The sequence below is a fragment of the Hetaerina americana genome, unplaced genomic scaffold (genome assembly GCF_022747635.1).
Source record: "Hetaerina americana unplaced genomic scaffold, ioHetAmer1.1.p SCAF_11, whole genome shotgun sequence".
NCBI classification, from domain to species: Eukaryota; Metazoa; Arthropoda; class Insecta; order Odonata; family Calopterygidae; genus Hetaerina; species Hetaerina americana.
In genome coordinates, this window is record NW_027286181.1 from 24,163,239 (window position 1) to 24,184,598 (window position 21,360).

The 21,360-nt window shown below is 40.2% G+C and overlaps 2 protein-coding genes across 4 annotated transcripts in view; one reads left to right on the top strand and one right to left on the bottom strand.

Moving 5' to 3' along the window:
* LOC139700969 (diacylglycerol kinase eta) overlaps positions 1-21,360 on the top strand; it is a 329,383-nt gene that overhangs the window by 176,826 nt on the left and 131,197 nt on the right. The window lies entirely within an intron of this gene.
* LOC139701103 (uncharacterized) lies at positions 4,180-9,679 on the bottom strand. Its single transcript, XM_071599679.1, has 4 exons — positions 9,616-9,679; positions 5,875-6,012; positions 5,048-5,715; positions 4,180-4,365 (listed from the first exon to the last, which is right to left on the bottom strand). Exons 1-4 carry the CDS (start codon positions 9,677-9,679, stop codon positions 4,180-4,182), a joined length of 1,056 nt encoding a protein of 351 aa, XP_071455780.1.

Consider the following 21,360-nt stretch of genomic DNA (forward strand, 5'->3'; position numbering starts at 1 on the left):
ATAACAATCTTCATTATCAATGAATGTTACAGAAATAATTTTCTACTTAAATAAGAGAAATCATATGCTGTTACATGCATTGTCATCGCGTATTAAAAAAATTACATTGTCGCTATCTTCAACACACAACTTTCCGCACGTTCTCACAATGTATGTTGACACGATCGATTATAAAATAAATTTACTTATATGAAAGGAGAATGTTTCCCTGCAAGCCTATAAAAGGTAAGGTAAGTCAATTGATAACTTACTTACGGAAAATAATGGCTTGCTCAACTTAAAAAGATACACTTGCCAGCAATGTCTTACAGAAACAATATATCTACATCTACATTTGTACAATGCCCCGCAAGGGTGTGTAACGAGGGTTTTTGGGCAACAACTATTCATGCAGCATTACTAGTTTATTTAGAATTTATCAATTAGTCTAGATCTGTACATACCCTTGAATTAGAGTTAGTTTCTATGTACTTTTGAATAAGAGCTAACATGTATTTAGCTATTATGCCAAAATCTGGTGCACATATCCTGTATGTACCTCAATTCACATCATGCAGTAATTGTTTTGTTCGACTGCAATCATTAAATTTTACTATTAATGTTAATTTAATTTTGGGTTTGATTTTGCTATGATTGCATATCGTATGAGGAAAGGAGTGCTTGAATTCTGTCTGTGACGGTGTCTATTTCTTTTATGTTATCTCTGTATTCGAATTTACCAGCATATTTTAGGGCCATACTAGTGCTGTCATCGTCTCAAAAGAAACTCATTGGTGCCATGTGACTTTCTAAGGTATATAGGCAAGTATAAGACAAGACTAGAGAATCCCGCGAAAAGATATATCTAGTCTTGCTTTATTCTTTTTGACCAAAAAGGCTCCCAACCAAATTATTTTAGCATATCCTTCAAGGTTACAGTCTTCTCATAGCAATTTTTAACATCTAGAGGATTTTCTCGGAACATTTTCCAATTCATGAATTAAAATTATCTCCTGTGGATCCAAAAATAATGCCAAGTATTCCCAATGTGACTTTGCCAAAGCGAAGTGGTACCTCTCTCTCTCACCTTTTCGTTTAATGTTACTACGACCAGCCTAATGAAACTCAGCTTTTTTAAGGCTCACCCGCATATTCTTATAATGTGTGTGCCCTATGAAAGATTTGATATCATTGTAACACTCAGGTACGTCTTTGACCTGTCGCTTAACTCTGCCGCATTTTCTTCATCTTTGAGATGCTTAACTCAGCCGCATTTTCTTCATCTTTACCTTAATCACAAAACTTCAAATCTGGGCGTTATCTAATATTTAATTCTAATCCCCTATTCTTTACACCACTCCGTTATACGGTATAAACTGTTGGAGGAGGGTATCAATAGTTAACGTTAGAGAGTATCAACGTATATGATGATTCAAAACACCGGAAATGATAAAATTTCGTCGTTCAGCATGCATTATTTGTGCGTATGCTATAGAAAAGAGTGTATTTTGGATAGTTTTGAGAGCAGTAATTTTCTATCGCTAAAGCATCACTTTCCCTCAAGAGTTTTTGTGAATGACTGGTCAGATAAGACTGCCAGAATTCTTTAAATTAAAAGCTCTCTAATGGAAACGAAGATATTTAGTTGTGAATAATAGTGTCGTACAAGGCATCATCAGAGAATGCTTGGTCAATAATATGCCATAGATCAATTTCCCCGGGGTTAAGAGGTCTCAGGATCAGGAACAGAATATGCTTGTTTTACGAATAAAAACTTTAGGAAGACAGCCGGATAAAATTAAAGCTATCTTTTGTTTCGGTAAAAAAAGTCATCAAATAAATTTCTTTCGTAGTATGCCTGTTAAAAACACACCACTTCATCACCTCTCAGAGCACAGTTAGTAAGGTACACGTAGAATGTGTTGTTATTTCAACTTACCCTCAAACCCGCCTTGTATTTCGTCCTAAAATTACAACCGAGCAGCAGAAAACATGACACATCCATGGAGCACAGCGAGAGCCATCTTAATAACAGGAGTCATCGACGCGAACCACTTGAACAGTGCTACTTACATTAATGCACGCACGAGAACTCGCGTGCCTACCGGCTGTTCGCTGCAGGAACAGCCATTCCTGCTCCCTCACAAAAGACTCTCTGGGGGCGAGGAAAAGGTAGGGGGACGCACTCGGGAGAGATGCATAGCCCTCCATTCAAAAACTCTTGTTTCAATTTAAAACTGCGCGGAAAGAGTTTTCATTGTTTATTTTCTCCATCTCTCTCCCCAGCTCGCCAGGAAAACATTTCGCCGTCGATTGTTAATGTCCCGCGTCGGCCCAACATCCTCCGCGCGCGCGACGCACGCTTCTATGTGCCGGGAGATGAATAAAAAGGCGGGAAGGCATGATGGGAGGGACAAAAAAGCGCGAGTCAATGCATGGTTTCGCTCAAACTTTCAGCTCTGAGCATTGGTGCCGGGTTCGCGCCATGTCGGCTTCCACCTTCCCCCTCCCCGCCATCTCTCCCTCTACCCCGCCCTTAACAAGCCATGACACTATCAGCACCCACCGGCCAAACAAACGCCGAACCACCCTGCCACCGCCCTCCGAAACGCATTTGTTAAAAAGAAGACAATGCCGTTGAGATATCATTTATTCTTGCGCGTCCGTTGCGTGATGTGTTATCTTCGCATATTTTTTCCCCGGCCCGTTTTGCGCGTTGGAAATGGAGGGTGATGGATTCTCGATTTACGGCGCATCTCCGCCTCCGAGCGCCCGCGCGCCCTCGCGAGGAAGAAAAATGAGGTGCAGCGGTGACGTAACTCATGATGCCAATGACGTCACGTGGCGGAGAGATTAATCATTCCGCCGCGAGGGGAATCAGTTCCCTAAAAAGGTTTTGAAGTGGAATAAGATGCATTAATATTGGTTATCGACCTTTTCAGTCGTGGGCGTCGATGGCGCGGAAACATTACTCAAAATTATTTCGCGCTGAAGTCCTCGGCTGCATTATTCTCCCTAAAAGAATAGCCATGGCAGGAAGAATTCATAACTCTGTCGCTTATTTTTTTTGATCGGCCTAGACTCGTAAATTTGTTGCAGGAAATTGGGTTGATAGCCGTACGGAAGATAGTAAGGAGGGAGCATTCGTGAGTTTTACGTGCACTTTGGTATACAGGTACCTGTAGACCATCCATGTTTCGTCGAGGTTTTCATTCATTCATGTTCAATATTCATCTATGCTTATGTTCGACAATGTATATGTTTTTCCGTCAAATAGTTTAAGCATCTACAATTTGCAAACTGTGGATCTAGAGCCCCGGTTTTTCTTTATGGAGATATTGAAAAATACATATGAATAATTGAATAGAGTAATTAGGCATTATTCGAAACCTAAATTTTTTAATATGTACTCTTTCTTTTGCTTAATGGAATATTTCATTATCCCGGAAATATTTTTCAAATTACAGTGGAAATTCAATGATAGGTGCTAAACTAGATGTGAAATCAATACTGAGAATAAAACTGATTCTAATACTGAGAATAAAACACAATATTAAACTCTTTTGAGTGTATGAGGTCTAGTTTGGTTTATTTGTTCTGATATTGCCAAATGTGGATTACATGGAATTCCTCTATACTCAGTTTTTGCGTTTAATTTTTTAGTTGAACAATTTCGCTTTTGTGTGTGCATTAAACGTACTTGCAACCTAGAGGTATAATTTTTGCTCGATTCCAGGTTATCAAATAACGGGGACGTGGTTCGTTGGTTCCCTTGTTTATGTTATTTACGAATCCAAACTTATAGAAATGTTTTACGACAAATTTCATCCAACTTCTACCCTATACTTACATGTTAAGAGTTACTTTGAGTCGCCGTAGTAACTCTTAAGATTGATTGAAGATTTTTATTATTGAATTAAGAGGGCTAGATGAAGCAATTTAGCGATGTTGCAAGGTTTAATGTTGAGGGTGTGTACAATGAGGCGTCTCCAATTGAATTTTACTCCAATATAACCATGTCATGACACGATCGCGTGTTGTAGTAATAATAAATAGGCTTAATGCGGCTTTTGGGTCGTATTTTCTCCACCTTGGTTTTACTGATAGCATTATTTACTATCTAGCTGAACACTTAAGATTCTCCTTCACGAGAAACGACCCAGAGACAGGTCTTTGGTCATAAACAACCTTGATTGCTCCCTACTTGATTAATGGAACGTCTTGCGATCTACTAGCTTGCTTCGCGTATTTCAATAACTGAAGGTCACTCTCGTGCAAGTGGTCCACGCCATTTTCACCACCGTTGACATTCATGAACACTGCAGTTCTGAATTTCAGATTTTTAAGGGAGGAGCAGTCGTGTAGAAGGGGAAAAACTTCCATCAACTAAAAGAATATTGTAGGAGCCTATTTTCTAAGTGAGACTTAATGCACTCTCAGAAATATCTCTTTCCTTTCCTGCGCACATTTTTATCGTACGTTTATGTTAGTATAACATTTCGCGAAACTCGGTGGTGTGTTGGAGCGGAACACCTCGGGTTCTGAACAATGCCCCTGGCATCTCAGCCGTGAAAGACATCTCACCATAGAATATGTAGGGGAAATTGTACAAATTAAAAAAAAATGTTTTCTCGAGTTTCCCCAATCCGCACCTCTAAAGCTGGGGGAAAGACTCTTAAAAAAAATCCTCAACTCGGAGGGAATTCTTTCTTCCAAATCTTGACGGTATTTCCATAATAAAGATGCCGGATAAAGTCATGGTTCGTCATAACTTCCCTCAAATACATATCACACAAATCGAGAATGATTTTACATCACTAAAGTAAATGTTTCTTTCTTAGTCGAAGCTTGTCATTCTTTATTGCTTTATTGGTCTTACGGCAGTACTCATCTCGTTCAACATACTATACCAATTGAACAGCACGTGTCTATCGATGGGTATTCGTACAGGAAACGATACAACGATAATATCACCAAAAAATAACAAGTAGAAGTAACGACAGGACCAGCACCCATAGAAACAACAATTTAAAAAACCGGTAACAACACCAACTAAAGCAAAACCAACGATTAAAACACCAACAAGAGTTAAAAGAGTACCAACGGCAGTAACACAGGTGGCAATAACACTGGAGGCAACAACACCAGCAGCAACAACACCCACGCCAACTACAATATCCACGCCAACTACAACAACACCAGCAGCCACAACATCCACACCAACTACAACAACACCAGCAGCAACAAGATCCACACCAACTACAACAACGCCAACAGCCACAACATCCACACCAACTACAACAATACCAGCAGCCACAACATCCACACCAACTACAACAATACCAGCAGCAACAAGATCCACACCAACTACAACAACGCCAACATCCATAACATCCACACCAACTACAACAACACCAGCAGCCACAACATCCACATAAACTACTAAAACAACAGCAACTGCAACTCCACCTGAAACAACACCAGCGACTAAAACGTCAGCGATCACAACACAAGCGATTGCAACATCAGTGACTACAATATCAACACGAACGATAACACCAACCATGAAAACCTCGCCAATGACAATAGTGCCAGTGACAACAACACCAAAACGAACGACAACAGCACCAACTTTATCTACAAAAGTTACAGCGCCAGGGGCAAAGACACTAGCGGAAATGCCATCGACTACAACACCAATGACAATAACTACAGAGACAACAGCACCAGAGGCAACTGCATCAACGACAACAGTTTCGGCGAAAAACAGTACCAGCGATTACGACACCAACATGTACAACAAAACACCAACAACGAAAACTCCAGAGCCAACAACCCCAGCCAAAATCCAACGACAACACCAACAACAGCAGCATCAGTGACAACAACACCAACGTTTACAAGCGATAAGAGCACCAACGCGAACGACAGCACCAAGAACTACAACACCAACGAAAACAGCACCACCAATAACATCAGTAGCGCAAGCAAACACAGTGACGACAAAATCATTAAAAGTAACACCGGGGATAACTATATAGAACACCAACAGAAGCCATGAAAATGGCTATAGCCTAAAGGTTGTAGGCACCTACAACAGCAGCAACAACGAACAAGTAAGAAAATCTCTCACAGCAACAGCAAGAGAATGAGCAACAACAATATCAAAAGTCTCGACGAAGGAAGCCGCTGACAGCTATACCTGAACGACATTAAATTGATCTTTATTCAAAGTTCTACATGAACCAGTACGTGTACATAGTCAGATTTTCATCAAAATTCGCGTTTTTTTCCCTACCTACTCCCAGTTTGTTTCGTTTTTGAAACAAATTCAATCGTGTCATTTTCGCACTCGGGTTTATAATGGATATTTGCAGAATTATAGCACCCTATATCATACCGGATGATCAACAAAAAATTAAGTATCAACACGTGTGCTCGCCTCATTCCGTTTAGTTCTTTTCCGAATGGCAATGGCGTACTGATTTCCGAAAATCATAAATTATTGGTTCAGTTTTTTTTGTTACCTTTTGTATTTTAGTGGATTATTTTCTACACGCTCTTATTTATTTTCTTCGATAAAGGAAATTAAACGAGGACCAAAAATAAAATCGTTTAAGTAAATGAAACTCTCTAGTTTTATTGGAGCTGTGAATAGGTAATTAAACAGGGTTGAAGTTAAACTCCATGAATTTGGCTTAAAACCTATCGACTGTAATCCATTCTTTTTCCCAAGACTAAATTTTCTGCCTCATTTGGAATGAATTCCTCTAGAAGTTGGAATAATCAATAGCAATAATAGTATCATATTTCCGACGGATGAATATTCATGGATTACTTTGGATATTAATCACGATCCAACTCCCACTGTGTCATGGGATTATGGGGTGTACATACTGTACCTACTGCTTACTTTGAGCTGTAATTCTAGAGCCTGTCAATATAAACGTACTCTATAAGTTAGGAGATTATTTTAGTTTTATAAATGTAATCATATGTATAAATGTAATCATACATATATGTATCTAAATGTTATATGAACAAATTGTTTATAAACGAAGTTTATTGAAGAAATAGTGCGTAATATTCCCGAGCTCCAATTTTAAATAATATGTAAAATTCATATTCATAATCCAAACCCAGATCCTGTTCTAGTGTTCCCTCCATGTTCAAAATCAATCTTGGCTATAGGAATTTACCTAACTTCACAAAATTAATCTTAATGCTTGAGCCATTACTCTTAGGAAAGCTTGTTGACACTTAAAACCAGTATTGTTACGCCGGTAGGATTGAGCCTCTGATTTATGAATTAAATGTAAATTTGTTGTTATAACCTGATTATTTATACGAGGGTCATCCGGAAAGTAGTACCCGTTCGTGCCGCATGAAGTGCTGACGACGCGAGTAGCCGCTGGACGAGGTCAGATAGCTTCAGTGGCTTGTCTGCCTTCTCTGAGCCAAGTTGCGTGACGCTAGCATTGCCTGTGTTGTTTCTGTGATTGTTTACAATGTTTAAAAAAATTGAGAACGCCGCCAGTTGTGAAGTGAGGGCAGTGATTAAATTCCTCAATGCAAGAAACGTTCGCCCATGTGATATTCATCGCCAATTAAAGGAGGTGTATGGAGACAATGTAATGGACGAGTCGTCTGTTCGGCGGTGGTGTCGCAACTTCAACATGGGGAGGGGGAACACACACGACGATGAGCGTTCGGGGAGACCGTCTGTCATTACAGACCAACTGGTGAGCTCAGTTGACGAATTCGTGAGGAACGATCGGCGCGTCACAATTGATGACATCTGTGAGCATTTTCCCAATGTTTCTCGAACAATTGTTCATGAAATTGTTAAACACCATCTGCATTATGCAAAAATTTGTGCAAGATGGGTCCCTCGCGTATCTCAATGAGCTGGCGGCGAAGGACTATGCAGCAGGAATACAGAAACTTGTCACACGTTATGACAAATGCCTTAATTTGCTTGGAGATTATGTTGAGAAGTAGTTTAAAGTATCCTCTTTCAAATAAAATTTTTTATGTTTGTTAATATTTACTTTTGTGTCTTTATTTCACGAACGGGTACTACTTTCCGGATGACCCTCGTATTATGCTATCGCAACGGTGCTGTGAAAATGTTTTATCATATTATTTATTGCTTTCAATATGTTGTCGGTTTTTTTTAAATCATTACTCGCGCAGCTTTTTGGGATATAAATGGTTTGTTTAAACTTTTATTCAATTCATAAGAGAAATACGAAAATATGACATCCTTAATCATTGATTTCTTTATGGAATGATCGGTCACGGCATTAAAATTTCAGTTTTCAGAGGAGAATGTCGGCTACTATTTAAGTGTGAAACTAAAATGGTAGTTAACCGTATGTAGTTATAATAGAAGTATTTCATGGAGAAGCACACTCGAATGGCGACTTGAAGTAAACAAATTATTTACACCAAATGAGCAGGATCACTTGATATTCCCACTGGTAATTAATGATACGGAAATGGGCTACTTTTTCAAACGGCGAGATCCGGCTCAGAGAGGGGTGTTTTTTTCGATAACAGGCTTCTGAGTCGCACTTTTTTATATTATTTTTAGTCGAATTTTATAAATAACGATGCCTGACGACGGTGATAATTGCCAATTTGTGGAATTTTTAGCCACAAATTCAAGGAAAAACACCTTCGTTTTGAAAAACTCGGAGAAAGATCTCGTTTTCGGGTCAGTTCCCTTAGTCCTCATTCATTATTAGGAATCGAAATATCAATGGCGTCGAGTGAGCGTCGTTAGAAGGTCATTTGTTATATTTGTGCTCTAATATAAGCAAAATCAACGTGAAATTCCACTCACTCGCTCATCTCAGTATCTTCCAATAATTTTTATTTCTGGAACTTTAACAATTTTGCATGAAGGCCACACTTAGGGCGTAGCTGCTAAAAAAATCAAAATTGGGTTCCTTTCCCTGCTTTGGATTTTGCTATTCTTCAATATTATCCTGTGAACACGGGAAAATTCTTATTAATCGCACTATAAGTTTCTCAGTCATGCATTACAATTAGAACAATTGTTATAATTCAATTTTTCAACGATTTGTTTTGTTCATTTAGTGCTTGGTAGATGATTTCTCCTAAATTCTAAATGTTTTTGGTTTTTCAGCGGTTACCTTGCTCTGCACTTTAATTTATATCAGTCTTTAAAATTAGTGTAAACAAAATTCATGCCGTCACAAGTCTGGAAGAAAGAGCATCCGAAAACAAGATAACATCCAGATGCCTTTGAATGCACCATGCAATAGGCTCGTATGGTTTTTAAAGAAATATCAGCTGAATGCTGTCTATTATTAATGGTGGTCTACCGTTTTAAGTAGGTTTTGGATGGACACAGGCAGATCATTGCTACATTTCTCAGCTTCGTCTAACAAGGCGCACCCTGGTACGCCATTCTACATTTAATTGGCCTTTAATTCCGCGTACATTATTTCTCCCTTTATTCCATCCAATACGTCTATCCTTTCATCCCCCTACCCCACTTGCCTTATATTCTCCCATCTAAATGATAGCGTCAACACCAAAGTGTGCGGGATTGAGAATTACATTCATTAGTTGTTCAATCTTATGGCCAAGCACAGGTTTTATTACCAATGTACAATTTGTAGTATTGTGCAATTGTTGGTGCATTGTACAACTTGTAGTATTGTGCCATTTTTCGATTTAGCAGCAGTACATAATGAATTTAAAAAGCGCACAAAACCAAGAAAAATGTTTCGAGTGAAAAAGAGAAAACATGCCCTATGAGTCTTCGACGCATGTTATGGACGTATTTTTGAATCTGTGGCACCTGTTTAAATTAGAATGGAAACACGTTTTTTTAAGGTTCGCTGGCTTCATTCCCACTTAGCTGTAACAGTCATGATGTCTCCCCTCCGATCAAATAGAACTTATGTTATTGTGGAATAGATTCCGTATGATATCTTTACGGGCATACTAGCCTGCTAAAGACGACTTAATTCTCTTAAATAGTTCCCTAATCGCCGCTGTTGACACCTCTCCTGATTTTCGGCGATCGGAAAAAAAATCATTGTTTAATATGTCGTTTCTAATGTTTATCTCTCCAATCTCGTTTTCATTATCTCTCTTACATCGAGATTGGCAATAGCTTTTAGGATCAGGACAAAAGATGCCTGCGTCCAGTGAATGACGGAGATAGTTGATCCATAGTTTAAACTTCGGTCTGTGAGTGATTTCCAAGATAGTTTTTCTCATAATCTAGTTACGCTGAACACTGTCGTATTCTTTCGTATTACTTGAAATCGGACGTAACTCCTGTTTAGCTCAACATCATTTCCTTTTTCAATTTTTTGCCATGTGTGTCTTCCCCTTGCCCTTTCGACCCCTTCCTTTCGTCGCAGCCTTCAGGATCCCCTTCCTGCGGGTTGCGAGAAAGAGGCCACGATTCCTTTTTCTGCGAAGGTGGGAGGTTGGAGGAATGTGCGGTGGAGGAACGGTTAGGGGGGGGGGGGGAAGGGGAGAGAAAGAGAGCGGAAGTCACATGCGTTGGCTCCATCTGTGTGTTCGGTATTCTTTCCGAATGTCCCCGCAGCGCGCAGCCAAAAACGAGTTCAATAAGCATCGATATCGGGTCCCGTTTGGGCCACGGGATTCACGGGCGCCACACCACCGAGGGGCTTTCCCGGTGAAAGACAGGGATCTCCATCCTTCCCTTAGGGGAAATGGAGGAGCCCTTCCGTAAGCGGAACGTGACTGGAATTGGTGATCCCGAGACCGGTTTTGTGAGTGGTTTGTCTCCCATCTCCCCTGGCTTGCCCCTGTTTAGAAAAATAAATCGAGCGCGGCTGAATTCTTTGGCCTTCCCAATTTCTCCGCTCGCTTTCTGACTCATCGTCGTTCACCGATTGAATTCGCTTTGACGCACCTCGACAAAAAAACCCTCGTTGAAGCCGCGAAAGGTTTATTTACCGAACAGGGTCTTCCAGTCTTCCATGATTGGGAGGTACATGCGGAGTGGGCGTATTCGGGTGACCTTCCACGATAAAAGATGATTCTAACCGAGGTAAAACCTTGCGAAATTTTAAGACAATATTTTTCTTTGTGAAAATATTAACTGACGCATGGGTAAATAAAAATTTCATTTGATTCAAAGCGATGTGGCGATATTGCCTGCTATTCTTACCCTTTCAAAGGTCCGGAATATTTATGTAAGACACTGACTTGCCTCTTTATTACTATACGACGCGTATAAGTCAATTTGGAATTGTCTTTGAAAAAGTATACTGTTCTTCCCTGTGAACTCCCAGTCTACTTTTGAGCAATATGATCACATTGTCTGCGTGAAATCATTGTCCTCAACTTCCAATGCCATCTTCTAATTCTCATTCCTCATAGCATATTTTTCAACGCATCCCTTCCACCTCCATTTATATTTTCTGCTGGAAACTTTCTTCTTTTTAAAATGTAAACCAGCAACTTCCTCTCTTGCCACATTCCGACTCTTCCTTTGTGTACGGCTTATTTACTCCCTCCCCATATTTCTCAATACCCAAAGCTCAAAATTCTCTAATAAATCTCCAAAATGACTCCTCAGAAACTAATTTTTATGACCTAAATCTTCAAGTAACAAATAAAGATCTAAAATAAACTTTTCTTTCCGACTCAAAGGAGTCTCTCTTCTCCATTTCATTCTTTACGTAGATGCTCAGTCTTTGAACGTTTCTTACTCTGATGCCCATATAGTACAATCAAATTTTGTCCAAAGTACCACCAAATAATTAAATTAAATAACAGGTTTTCTTTCACTTTTTACAATTTCACTTTGTTCTCTGCTCTTATTCATATGAAACGGTGCAAGCCATAAGCCTGGTTTATGGCTTCGGACCTGACAATATTTCTGGTCACCCAGAACTCTATTAATAGTTAACGTCAGTTATATTTTATGGACTTTTCACTTCATCTACTTCTACGTAATACCCTTCCAGCAACCGGGAAGGTGCGTGGAATGGGTTGTATCCAGAATTGTTTCAGAAAAGATACGGATTTATTCAACGAAAGATGACAAATGAAGGTCGCACCCCTTAACGTTATCCAGCGAGTAGTTATGTCCCGAACAGACTCCCCTCCCTTGTAAATGTTTAAAGCGACTTATAATTAACATCAATATTATTAAAATTAATTTGATATCATTAGTGCTAGTAATATTTCTCTCCCAAAACATTGGTCATTGATCTACAGTGCTTAAATATCTCGGAGTCATTTATAGAAAGAGGAGTATCCGAGGGATTATGGTCTAAGGAACATGGATCTGGTAACCTTTTTAGTAGATTCCATTTATGTCTTCTGAATCTTCTCCCATTAATCTTGTAAGTCTTTGTCAACAATCGCGTGCTTTGAGTTATGTTTAGTTTTGGAATCGCTAACAGCAAGCTTATATCTCCATCCGTATCCTCGTGCCCGAAGACGATGGGAATCTCAGGGGAAAACAATGAATTCTTCTGGATTTCTAAAAATACATGAGGAATTCACCTTTCCCTCGCGAGTGAATTTTTCGGGAAGCAGACGTCTCTTCATTTAAAGACATCCCCGAGATCCAGATCGTCGGTAAAAATTCAAATGTCTTGGGGGAGGGTTTGGGGAAGGGAGAGATAAAGGGGTTGGAACGGAAGGAGGTGAGAAAAGGAATACTTATACTTCTGAATTGGAAAGGACGATTCGTTTTGGAGCTTTCAATGAAATTCAAAACGGGGTCGGTTTAAAGTTCGAGAGACCTCACCCCCCACCCCCCCTCTAGTCCCGCGGAAGGAGAGAGAGATCGATGAATATTCATCTCGTATTTATTACAAGTCAAGAAATTGTACGAACTGGGGTTTTTGGGTGGGTATAAATCCATATAATCCTCCATTCCCACCCCACCCCCACCCCCCTTCCCTCCCTCTCCTCTATTTTCATGCGGCCTGTAGGATGCGACGAATGGCGCTAAGGCGATGCGCCGTGGAACACAATCCTTTGTGGTGGAGACAACCCCCCCCCTCTCCTCTCAGAACCACTCTTTCCGCCAGCTTTATCGTTCTTCTGGAACCGCGCCTCCAAAATGCTCAGTTTCCCTCCCTTCTCCCAATTCCTTTTACTACCAATCCCGCCAACCATCACGCCCCCTTTCCTCCCTTACTTCTTGAACCCACCCCGTTCCTTCCTTCCTTCCTTCATCCTTCCTCTCTTTCCCCACCCTCCTCCCTTAGCCCTCCCGCCCCGCCTCATCTTATATCCCGACATTAAACAGGTGGCTCTGAATTGAAATCTCGTACGACTCTCAAATCTCTCACCGTGATATGGGTGCGTTTAATGAGATGCCACTGCCACTACAAGTCTCAGTGCTGTCCTTCCGCCGACCCCTCTCCCCCCCCCCCCCACGCACATTTCCCTCAGCTCTCTCTCTCTCAATCTGTCCTTTCCCGTCCCATCCTTCCTGCCGTCCCTTTCGCCCCGTAGCTCGCTTAATATTCTCTCGTCCCAAATTTCCGTCGTCCATTTCGGTCGGATCCACATCGTTCTTCTCCCAAATTGACTTATTCTTCTCGCTCCTGCGAAGCATTAGAGAAATTTTGTGGGACTAGGAAAGAGCGGGTGTGATTCCTTATTGTCTAATCGGTCGCGTTAAGCGCTTTCACCCGTGGGGCTAAGACTTTGATTCCGCAAGGCCGTCCGGAGACGTCTTTCGGGGTGGACCGGATTGTTGAGGAAGCTGTCGTCGTCATATGGTCGCTGGTTTTGGCACATCAGACTGAAAACTAGTAATTACAGGAGCGGTGACAAATTAAATACCTTTTTTACTACTGCGGTGCGTTCTTACTCTCATGTATTGCTTGGGAGTAACAATGCGTTTAATAGGATAGTACCAATAATACTGCCATTTCAAAAGCTCACGCTGGAGCTTATCAAATATAGTTGCAGGAGTTATTTGTGACATTACTACAACTTTTCGCCAATTTTTTCTTGATCCCCATCCGCATTTTTGGCAATTATTCCTCATACTTCAATCATAAATTAAGTATTCTTCAAAATATATTTGACCATTTCCACTTGTGGTTTTGAAGGGGTTATTTATACCATCATTTTGACCGCTTGATAACGGATTCTCTCATTTTTCTCATTGGATATCGAGATTTGTGACGTAATTATATGACAGATTCAGACAGGCAAGCATGTAAATTCAACTTGTCATTCCGTCAGTTTTGAACGAGTGAAGAGATATTTTCCTTAAAATGCCTCAATAAATATAAAACCAAGTGTTTATGGGAAATAAAGAAGGTATGGTGTGATGCTAGTGATCTTCTAAGTTTAAATTGTAGCTGTGCTTCGAAGAAGTTAAGTTCTTTTTTTACCTCCAGAAACACGGATCCTATTCCCCTTCGTTTGAGCGTTTTTGCAATCCCAACATACGAATATCATCTATAGTTGATATCCAACCAAGGTGGCATAAAAATTCACCATGCCATTAGTGATATTTTCAACAAATGTTCGTTTTATTAACAATCAGTTAAAACTGACAAGCATTTCTGATTTATCTTTTCGATTTGTCAGTACAACTTTTTGTTACACTCGTAATGAGCCAAGTCGAATGTCGAAGTGATTACAAGTGATCTCCCCTGCCTCGTGATGCGTGAAATCTTTTTTCAAAAAATTGAACTATCCATGCCATGTAGGCGGTAGCATTTGTAATTTCGCGGGTGAAATCAGTGAAACTAATCTTGGTGTGTTCTCTTTCCTACTCAATTTCGCTCGTGGGTTCTTTTGTGTTTCCGTGCACCTCGTCTTCTGGCAGCGGCTCCGGATGCCGTCTTACAAGATTCCCAGTTCCTCCAGTGAAAGGAGATTAGGCCCATCTCCGAGGCGGCTGCCTGGAAAATGGGGCGTAATTTGGATTATGTCTTCTCCGAAATTTGTGTTAGTGATCAGGAAATGACGGCGACGAGAGTTTTGACTGAGAGGGTGTTTAAACCCCAGCTGCACACGGGATTTGGCTCGAGACTAATCGATTTCTCTCGAATCGAGCACAAATTCGACTCGAGTTGAAAGATGATCATGTCTAATATATCTCAGCTATCACGAGCGTAGCCAAAAGTCCGAAACTAGTTCAAATAATCCTTTAGTTTAAATAAAGCATTTATAATAATTATTTGATAACGAATAATTTATTTGATTCTTTAAGGAATATGTAAATAACAATTGCGCTGTTTAAACCATATACTCTGCCAATCTGAACATTTTGCTAAAATAAATGATCTAACTCAGATTTTGACTATGTCTATTATGATATAGTCTCCTAGTGAGTGTGTTACACGTAAAATTACACCTTTCGAGAGGGCGGTTAACATTTACGAGATATTCACTTGTGCAATCAATTCCTCTGTATCGTTTTATACCACCTTTTAAGCAAAGGAATCCTCGCCCTTCAGATTTTACGGATAAATTCCGAACGTGATTTTTCCAAAGATTTTCTTTGCTCGATCCCCCATCTATGCGTTCAAATTCATCGCTCATTTTTGTAAATGCTCCCGCTTAGGCGTAATACGCAGCAATATTTTATATTACGGCCGTCCAATTAAATTCACCTGCTACGTTTCTAAATTCAATTGGTAGCAGATACTATGACAATTGTCTTTGAGTTGAGGAAACAGGAAGGCATTCGATTTGACTGCCTGGGTGAAACTGACGATAAAGGGAAGATGTCAGCGTCGCAATGTGATAGGTAATTGAAACGAATTTGAAGAATGGAATAGTTCATAGCTTTAAAAGCGCGCAATCGCTATTAATATGTTCCTTAAAGAATTTAGTCAAGTACTCAATCACATATCAAGTCTTTCTTTGAACCCAAGGATTATTTGAACTGGTTTCGGAGTTTCAACTACGTTGGTGATAGCTGAGAAATATTAGACATGATCATTCTTCAACTCGAGTGGAATTCGTGTTCGATTCGAGAGAAATCGATTATTCTCGAGCCACATACCGTGTGCACCTGGGGTTTAAACACCCTCTCATTCAAAACTCTTGTCGCCATCATTTCCTGATCACTAGCGCAAATTTTGTAGAGGACATATTCGAAATGACGCCCCATTTTCCATTTTCTCCCTCACCAGAATCGATGTAAATAAAGTATAGACAATGAGATTTTCGAGAAACTAAAATGCTAAGTAAAATATTTGCGTTGGAAGGCATTAACGGGAGCAATGCACATTTCTAGCTAGTAATTTCGACGAAGTTTGTGAAAGTACTAAGGAACTAAGAAGAATTTTGTGAAGCAAAGAAGCTTTTACAAGGAGGAGGGAGTTGATGACGGTGACATTGGGTAATAATCTAAAGAAAACATTAGTGAAAATATTGATACGGAGGGTAGATTTGTGCGGTGTGGAAATTTGGACGTCGCGGCGATATGACAGGCGTAGATTGGAAACTTTAAAGTGGTTGTGTGTGGAGAAGGGTAAAGAAAATTAAATGAACGGGCACGAAAACATACGGTAAAATTCTAAGCACGGGAGGAGGAGAAGATAGAGGATTGTTGGGAGGAATCAAAAGGAGACAATTAAATTGAATGCAGGCTATTTTGAGTGTCGATGGTGTGTTGAATACGGTGAATAGGTGAAGGGAACTGATGGATACGTTGACGGAATTAAGGGATACAGGAAGTATGCGGAATTGGAAGGTATTATCACAATGTAGGGTGTAACGCTGTGTCATGATAGGCATAGCCTAGAAATCTAGCAGTTTTAAATGAGTACGTCCATTCAAAACACCTTTATCTACCTTTATGTGTAGCTATTAACGTTATTCAACTTTGTGGGTTGACTGCTTTGGGTGTCCCATCAAAACTATGGCACATATTTGCGGATTTTTGAAACACTTCTGCTCAGTATAAGCACCTTTTTGGAATTCTATTGCCTGCTCTCCATCTCGTAATTTCTCCTTCCCGTCATGCCGGTGAAAATACCTATTCTTTCCCTCCACATTTCCCCCTTACGCCACAGTTTCCCTTCTATAACTGTCTTCAACATCCTGCTACCGCTTAATATATCTCCTTCGTCCTCTTTTTCTGCTCTTTTTTGAATTTCTCTCGCCATATTCCTCTGGATAATTTCGTTTCATTGTGCTCCACCGTTTTTCAAAACTATTGGACCATTTAATAAAATGAAACACTCCTCCCTCCCTAGCATATGTAGTTTCTTCACAGCTCCGCGAAGTATGTGTGAGGAAGTACTGCAGTTATCTTTGCCTCGAACATAATAACATGGGTTTTTTTAACAGCTTAAATATTAGGGTCACGTTAGCCACTAGAATAGTATCTTCTGCTCTTTCCTTTGCATGTAGACATTAATGGATTTATTGTAACAGGAATCACGTGACACAAGGGTATTTTTCTCCACGAAAAAAACGCATTATTTTCACTTTTTAAGTAATGATAAAGTTGAGAGAAAATGGGAGTCGAAACACCAAACATATACTATGACAGAAGAATGAAAGGAAGGTTTAGACTAACAAAGTTATAGATGAATAGAGTATAAGAGTCTCTTCAAGACGAGGAATATTGAAATTCTCAGGAACAAGTCAGAGTGTATGATTCAATGAGCGAGTGTGAGAGATGCAGAATAAGTATAGAGGGACATGGAAATGTAGAAGAGGAATTAAACAAAGGCAGCCAGTCCCCAAAAATTACTTATAATTAAGCTATTCTGACTTACCTACATATATCTACAGGTATATGAGTATCTATATGAAAATTCTTTAACACTATTTTGGTCAACAAAGGAAACACGAGTACATAAACTAAATCTATAAAACTCAACCTTTTGAGTCAAAAGACAAGTAATTTAATTCTGTTTAAATTTCCCCCCGTTTACTTTTCTTAATAATTTCTATCACCAGTTGGACATCATAAATGCTATTATGTATCAACAAAATTTATTTTTATATCTGGTGTCGTTACTCATCCACAATCGCCACTAGATATGGAGAAATTACTGTTAGTATCATTTTTAGTAGTGCATTCAAAATATCCGCCATCCATTTATCTAGCCTTTCACTCATTATGTTCTCTCTCAGTTGCCTATGGCTGCACTTAGAGACAATGGCAAATTCAGTGACATATTGCCACCAATTCTATTGTTGTGCGCGGTGGTGGCATTACTTCCCTTTAGCTCTGTCTTAGTGTTATTATTATTTCAACATAATTTATATCATATACGGGAATCAGAATAATGCTAAAGATATACAAGTATTATGGATGGGTGCTATTTCCGTACTACTGCAAAAAATTGCGGTATTTACCGAGGTCACGAAAATCACCATGGTAATTATCATAGGATCCTACCTACCATTGGCAAACAAACTCTAGTAGTGTCATAAAGGGCAATACGTGCATGTAGATGTGAATTTCTGGGTCGAAGTGGCTTCTCCGCCCGTTCAGAAAAAGACCAAGCTCGGGACTTATTGATGTACAGTAGCTTGATCCTTGTCTGCTCCCTTCCGTGAGGATGCCCTTGTAGGGCCGGAAAATGAACGCGAAATTCTCTGCGGAATGTGCGATGGAACTCGCCGTTAACCCAACCAAGAGGAAACTCCCCGCTCCGAACATAAAAGCAGCACAGCGTCAAGGGAATACGGAGTCTCCTGCGTCACTCTACCGGGGGTCCTTTTTTTTCGAAATCGCGGGGCGGATTCCCGCGGACGGATTGGTGGAAGTAATTACCTTGATGCTCCTTCCCTCCCCGGCACATTGTGGCACGTGGCGTAAAAATTTGCGTTCACATCCTCCTTCAAGAAAGCCGGAATGAAAGATGAAACAGAATACTTGATAGCATCTGCCTCCCCTTTATCCCTCTCTCTCTCTCTCTCTCTCTCAACCCCCTCCCCCCACCTCCTCCTCCCCGTAGTTCCCCTTTTTCCGAGGAGTAGCCCACGGTGCGCAGTTACGTGATACAGCCCTTTTCATCTCCTCACTCCCCGAGAAATCTTTTATCCAGCCGTGGGCATAAAATGCCACCATTCATATGCACTGGCCCTGAATGGGAGCGGCAAGTTTTCCTCCGGATTCATTTCCCGGTTCCAAACGAGGAGCACTGTTTGTTTCGTCTCGTGTGTTCCGTACGCATGCTTCCCTCCCTTAAGGGGCTTATAAACGTTCATATTCCGCGTGGAAATTATTCCTTCTGCCTCTCTCTCTGCTTCCCTCAAACAGCACGCCCAGTCGGGCTGAACGCTCAGAGGAGTCCGCGTCGGCTGTTTTCCTCGATAGCGGAAATGATTTTCGGGAGGCAATTCCTCGCTAAATCTTACCTCATATTTCTCCTCGCATGAAAATAAAATCCTTGGGTGGACGTGAATCGGGTAATTTCGAGTAGATATACTTTATCAACTACCGGCCGGATGGGATTATGCGGACATTGCCCTCACAGTTTGTACAGGACCCACGCGGATCATTTCCAGACATTTTCACGCTCATGCAAGATGTCTTTTGGTTTCGGTTCGTTGGATTTTCTCCGCTCAGGTGGAGGAAATATCTGAGAATGGTTAGGGTTAAAGAGACTAGGGTCAAAATATCTCCGAAAGTTTCTTGTTGATTTTTTTTATCCTGAAAGTTTTGGGAATATACCGGAGCGAATTAAGTTGATAGTTGCGAAGGTTCACAAATCGAAGGTTAAATTTTAGGTGATATAAATCCCTTAAATTTGAATTATTTGTATTTTCCAGATATGTGTTTACTGGAAAAAAAATTAGGTACTCAGTGCCAGTAAATATGAGGGTGAATTCGATTAGCTTCATCGTTTCCATCGTGTGACCTCTCAAGTTGTTCCTTTAGTTATATGTACGCCGCATAGCTCATGCTAGATGGGAAATCGTCGACTTCTAAACACCTTATCGGATGTTTATATGTGCGTTATTCATATGTGGATCCAGTCGCCACGCCATGTTTGTCGAGCGCTTTGTGTGAGAACTACGGATATTTCCTGACCTGCTACCCTGGCCGGAGTATCATTTTTCTGCTAACTTTATAGGGTCTTTGGATTCTCATCCGATTAGAAGGTGCCAGGTTGAAATTGATGGGAAATCATGTAAACCACATAACTCAGGGCATGGTTTCTTTATCAATCAGTATTGATGTATCAGAGGCCGCGTAAATAACTTTTGCTATCGACCTCTATCCTTAGAGTGAACGTGAGATTAGCGCGCTATCTTAATGTATGACCTTTTCACCCTCCGTCATCCAAACGATGCGCCGAGCAGCGTGATTAGGAGGATAAAGTTTTTAATCCTTTCCATAATGTTGCCATTTTTGTAAAATATAGCATAGAGTTATACATTAGGTATTTATTAAAATAACTGTTTTGTGATGAATACTTCGTTCATGATATCGCTAATCTTTTATAATTTTTGGTTTCAAATCAAGCGATGAATTATGTGCTTGTGCAATGCTGCCATTTTCTGTTCAATTGAGTGTAAATGTGTCGCCTTATTATCTCCGCTAAATTCGGTGTCTTGAATTGTAACTTTTATGCATGTAGTTTTATCCGTTGTGTTTACTGATTGGTAAATTTATTGATACCTTTTTCATTTTTTTAATTTAAATTCTAAAATACTTTCGATATTTTAACTTTCTAAAAGTGCATGAATATTTAATAAAAACGCAGTAGGCGTCTATTAAATATTGGGTATTAACTGGTAAGTTGGTTTCGAACTCGCCGTAATAGTAATGGTTTTGATATATGACACCAAGAAATAGTATATGATGTTTCAGGTTAATATGATTGAATTGATTTGGTATTTTTCCACTTTAACACATTCGTATTCATCGGATCGCGCGCAAAAATAACATGATCTTTCATTCCGATATGTTTTTATGCAAATTTCTTCCCCTTACACCGTCAATGCGTGCGAAAAGCACGCTAATTGCGTACATCCTTCTTTTGAAAAAACTTTGCTCTATATTTTCCAAAGACTAGCCCCACGTTCTCGCAAAGCTAAACCTTTCCTCGCATCAATTTCTACGGCGTGCGCGCAGTCTTTTAAACACGAGCACACAATGTTGGAAGTTTAATGGTTTTTGGAGTTTCCAAGACGACGGAAAAACATTTTCTGAAAGGGTTCTTCATGCATTATAGAGGTGGAACACCACAGCTCTTAAGCGAACCACCTCCCTACCCGATATGAATCGATGTTCAGGCATAATGAAAGGACAGACTCGAGTGTGGTGCTTGATCGATATCCTTCCGCAAGAACTCCACTTGCATTGACTGCCTATGTATGATGTAAATACATAACATTCAGGCGGAGTTTACCGCTTGAAATGTTTAGAGCTACCTCTCGTCCATGTGGCCACATGAC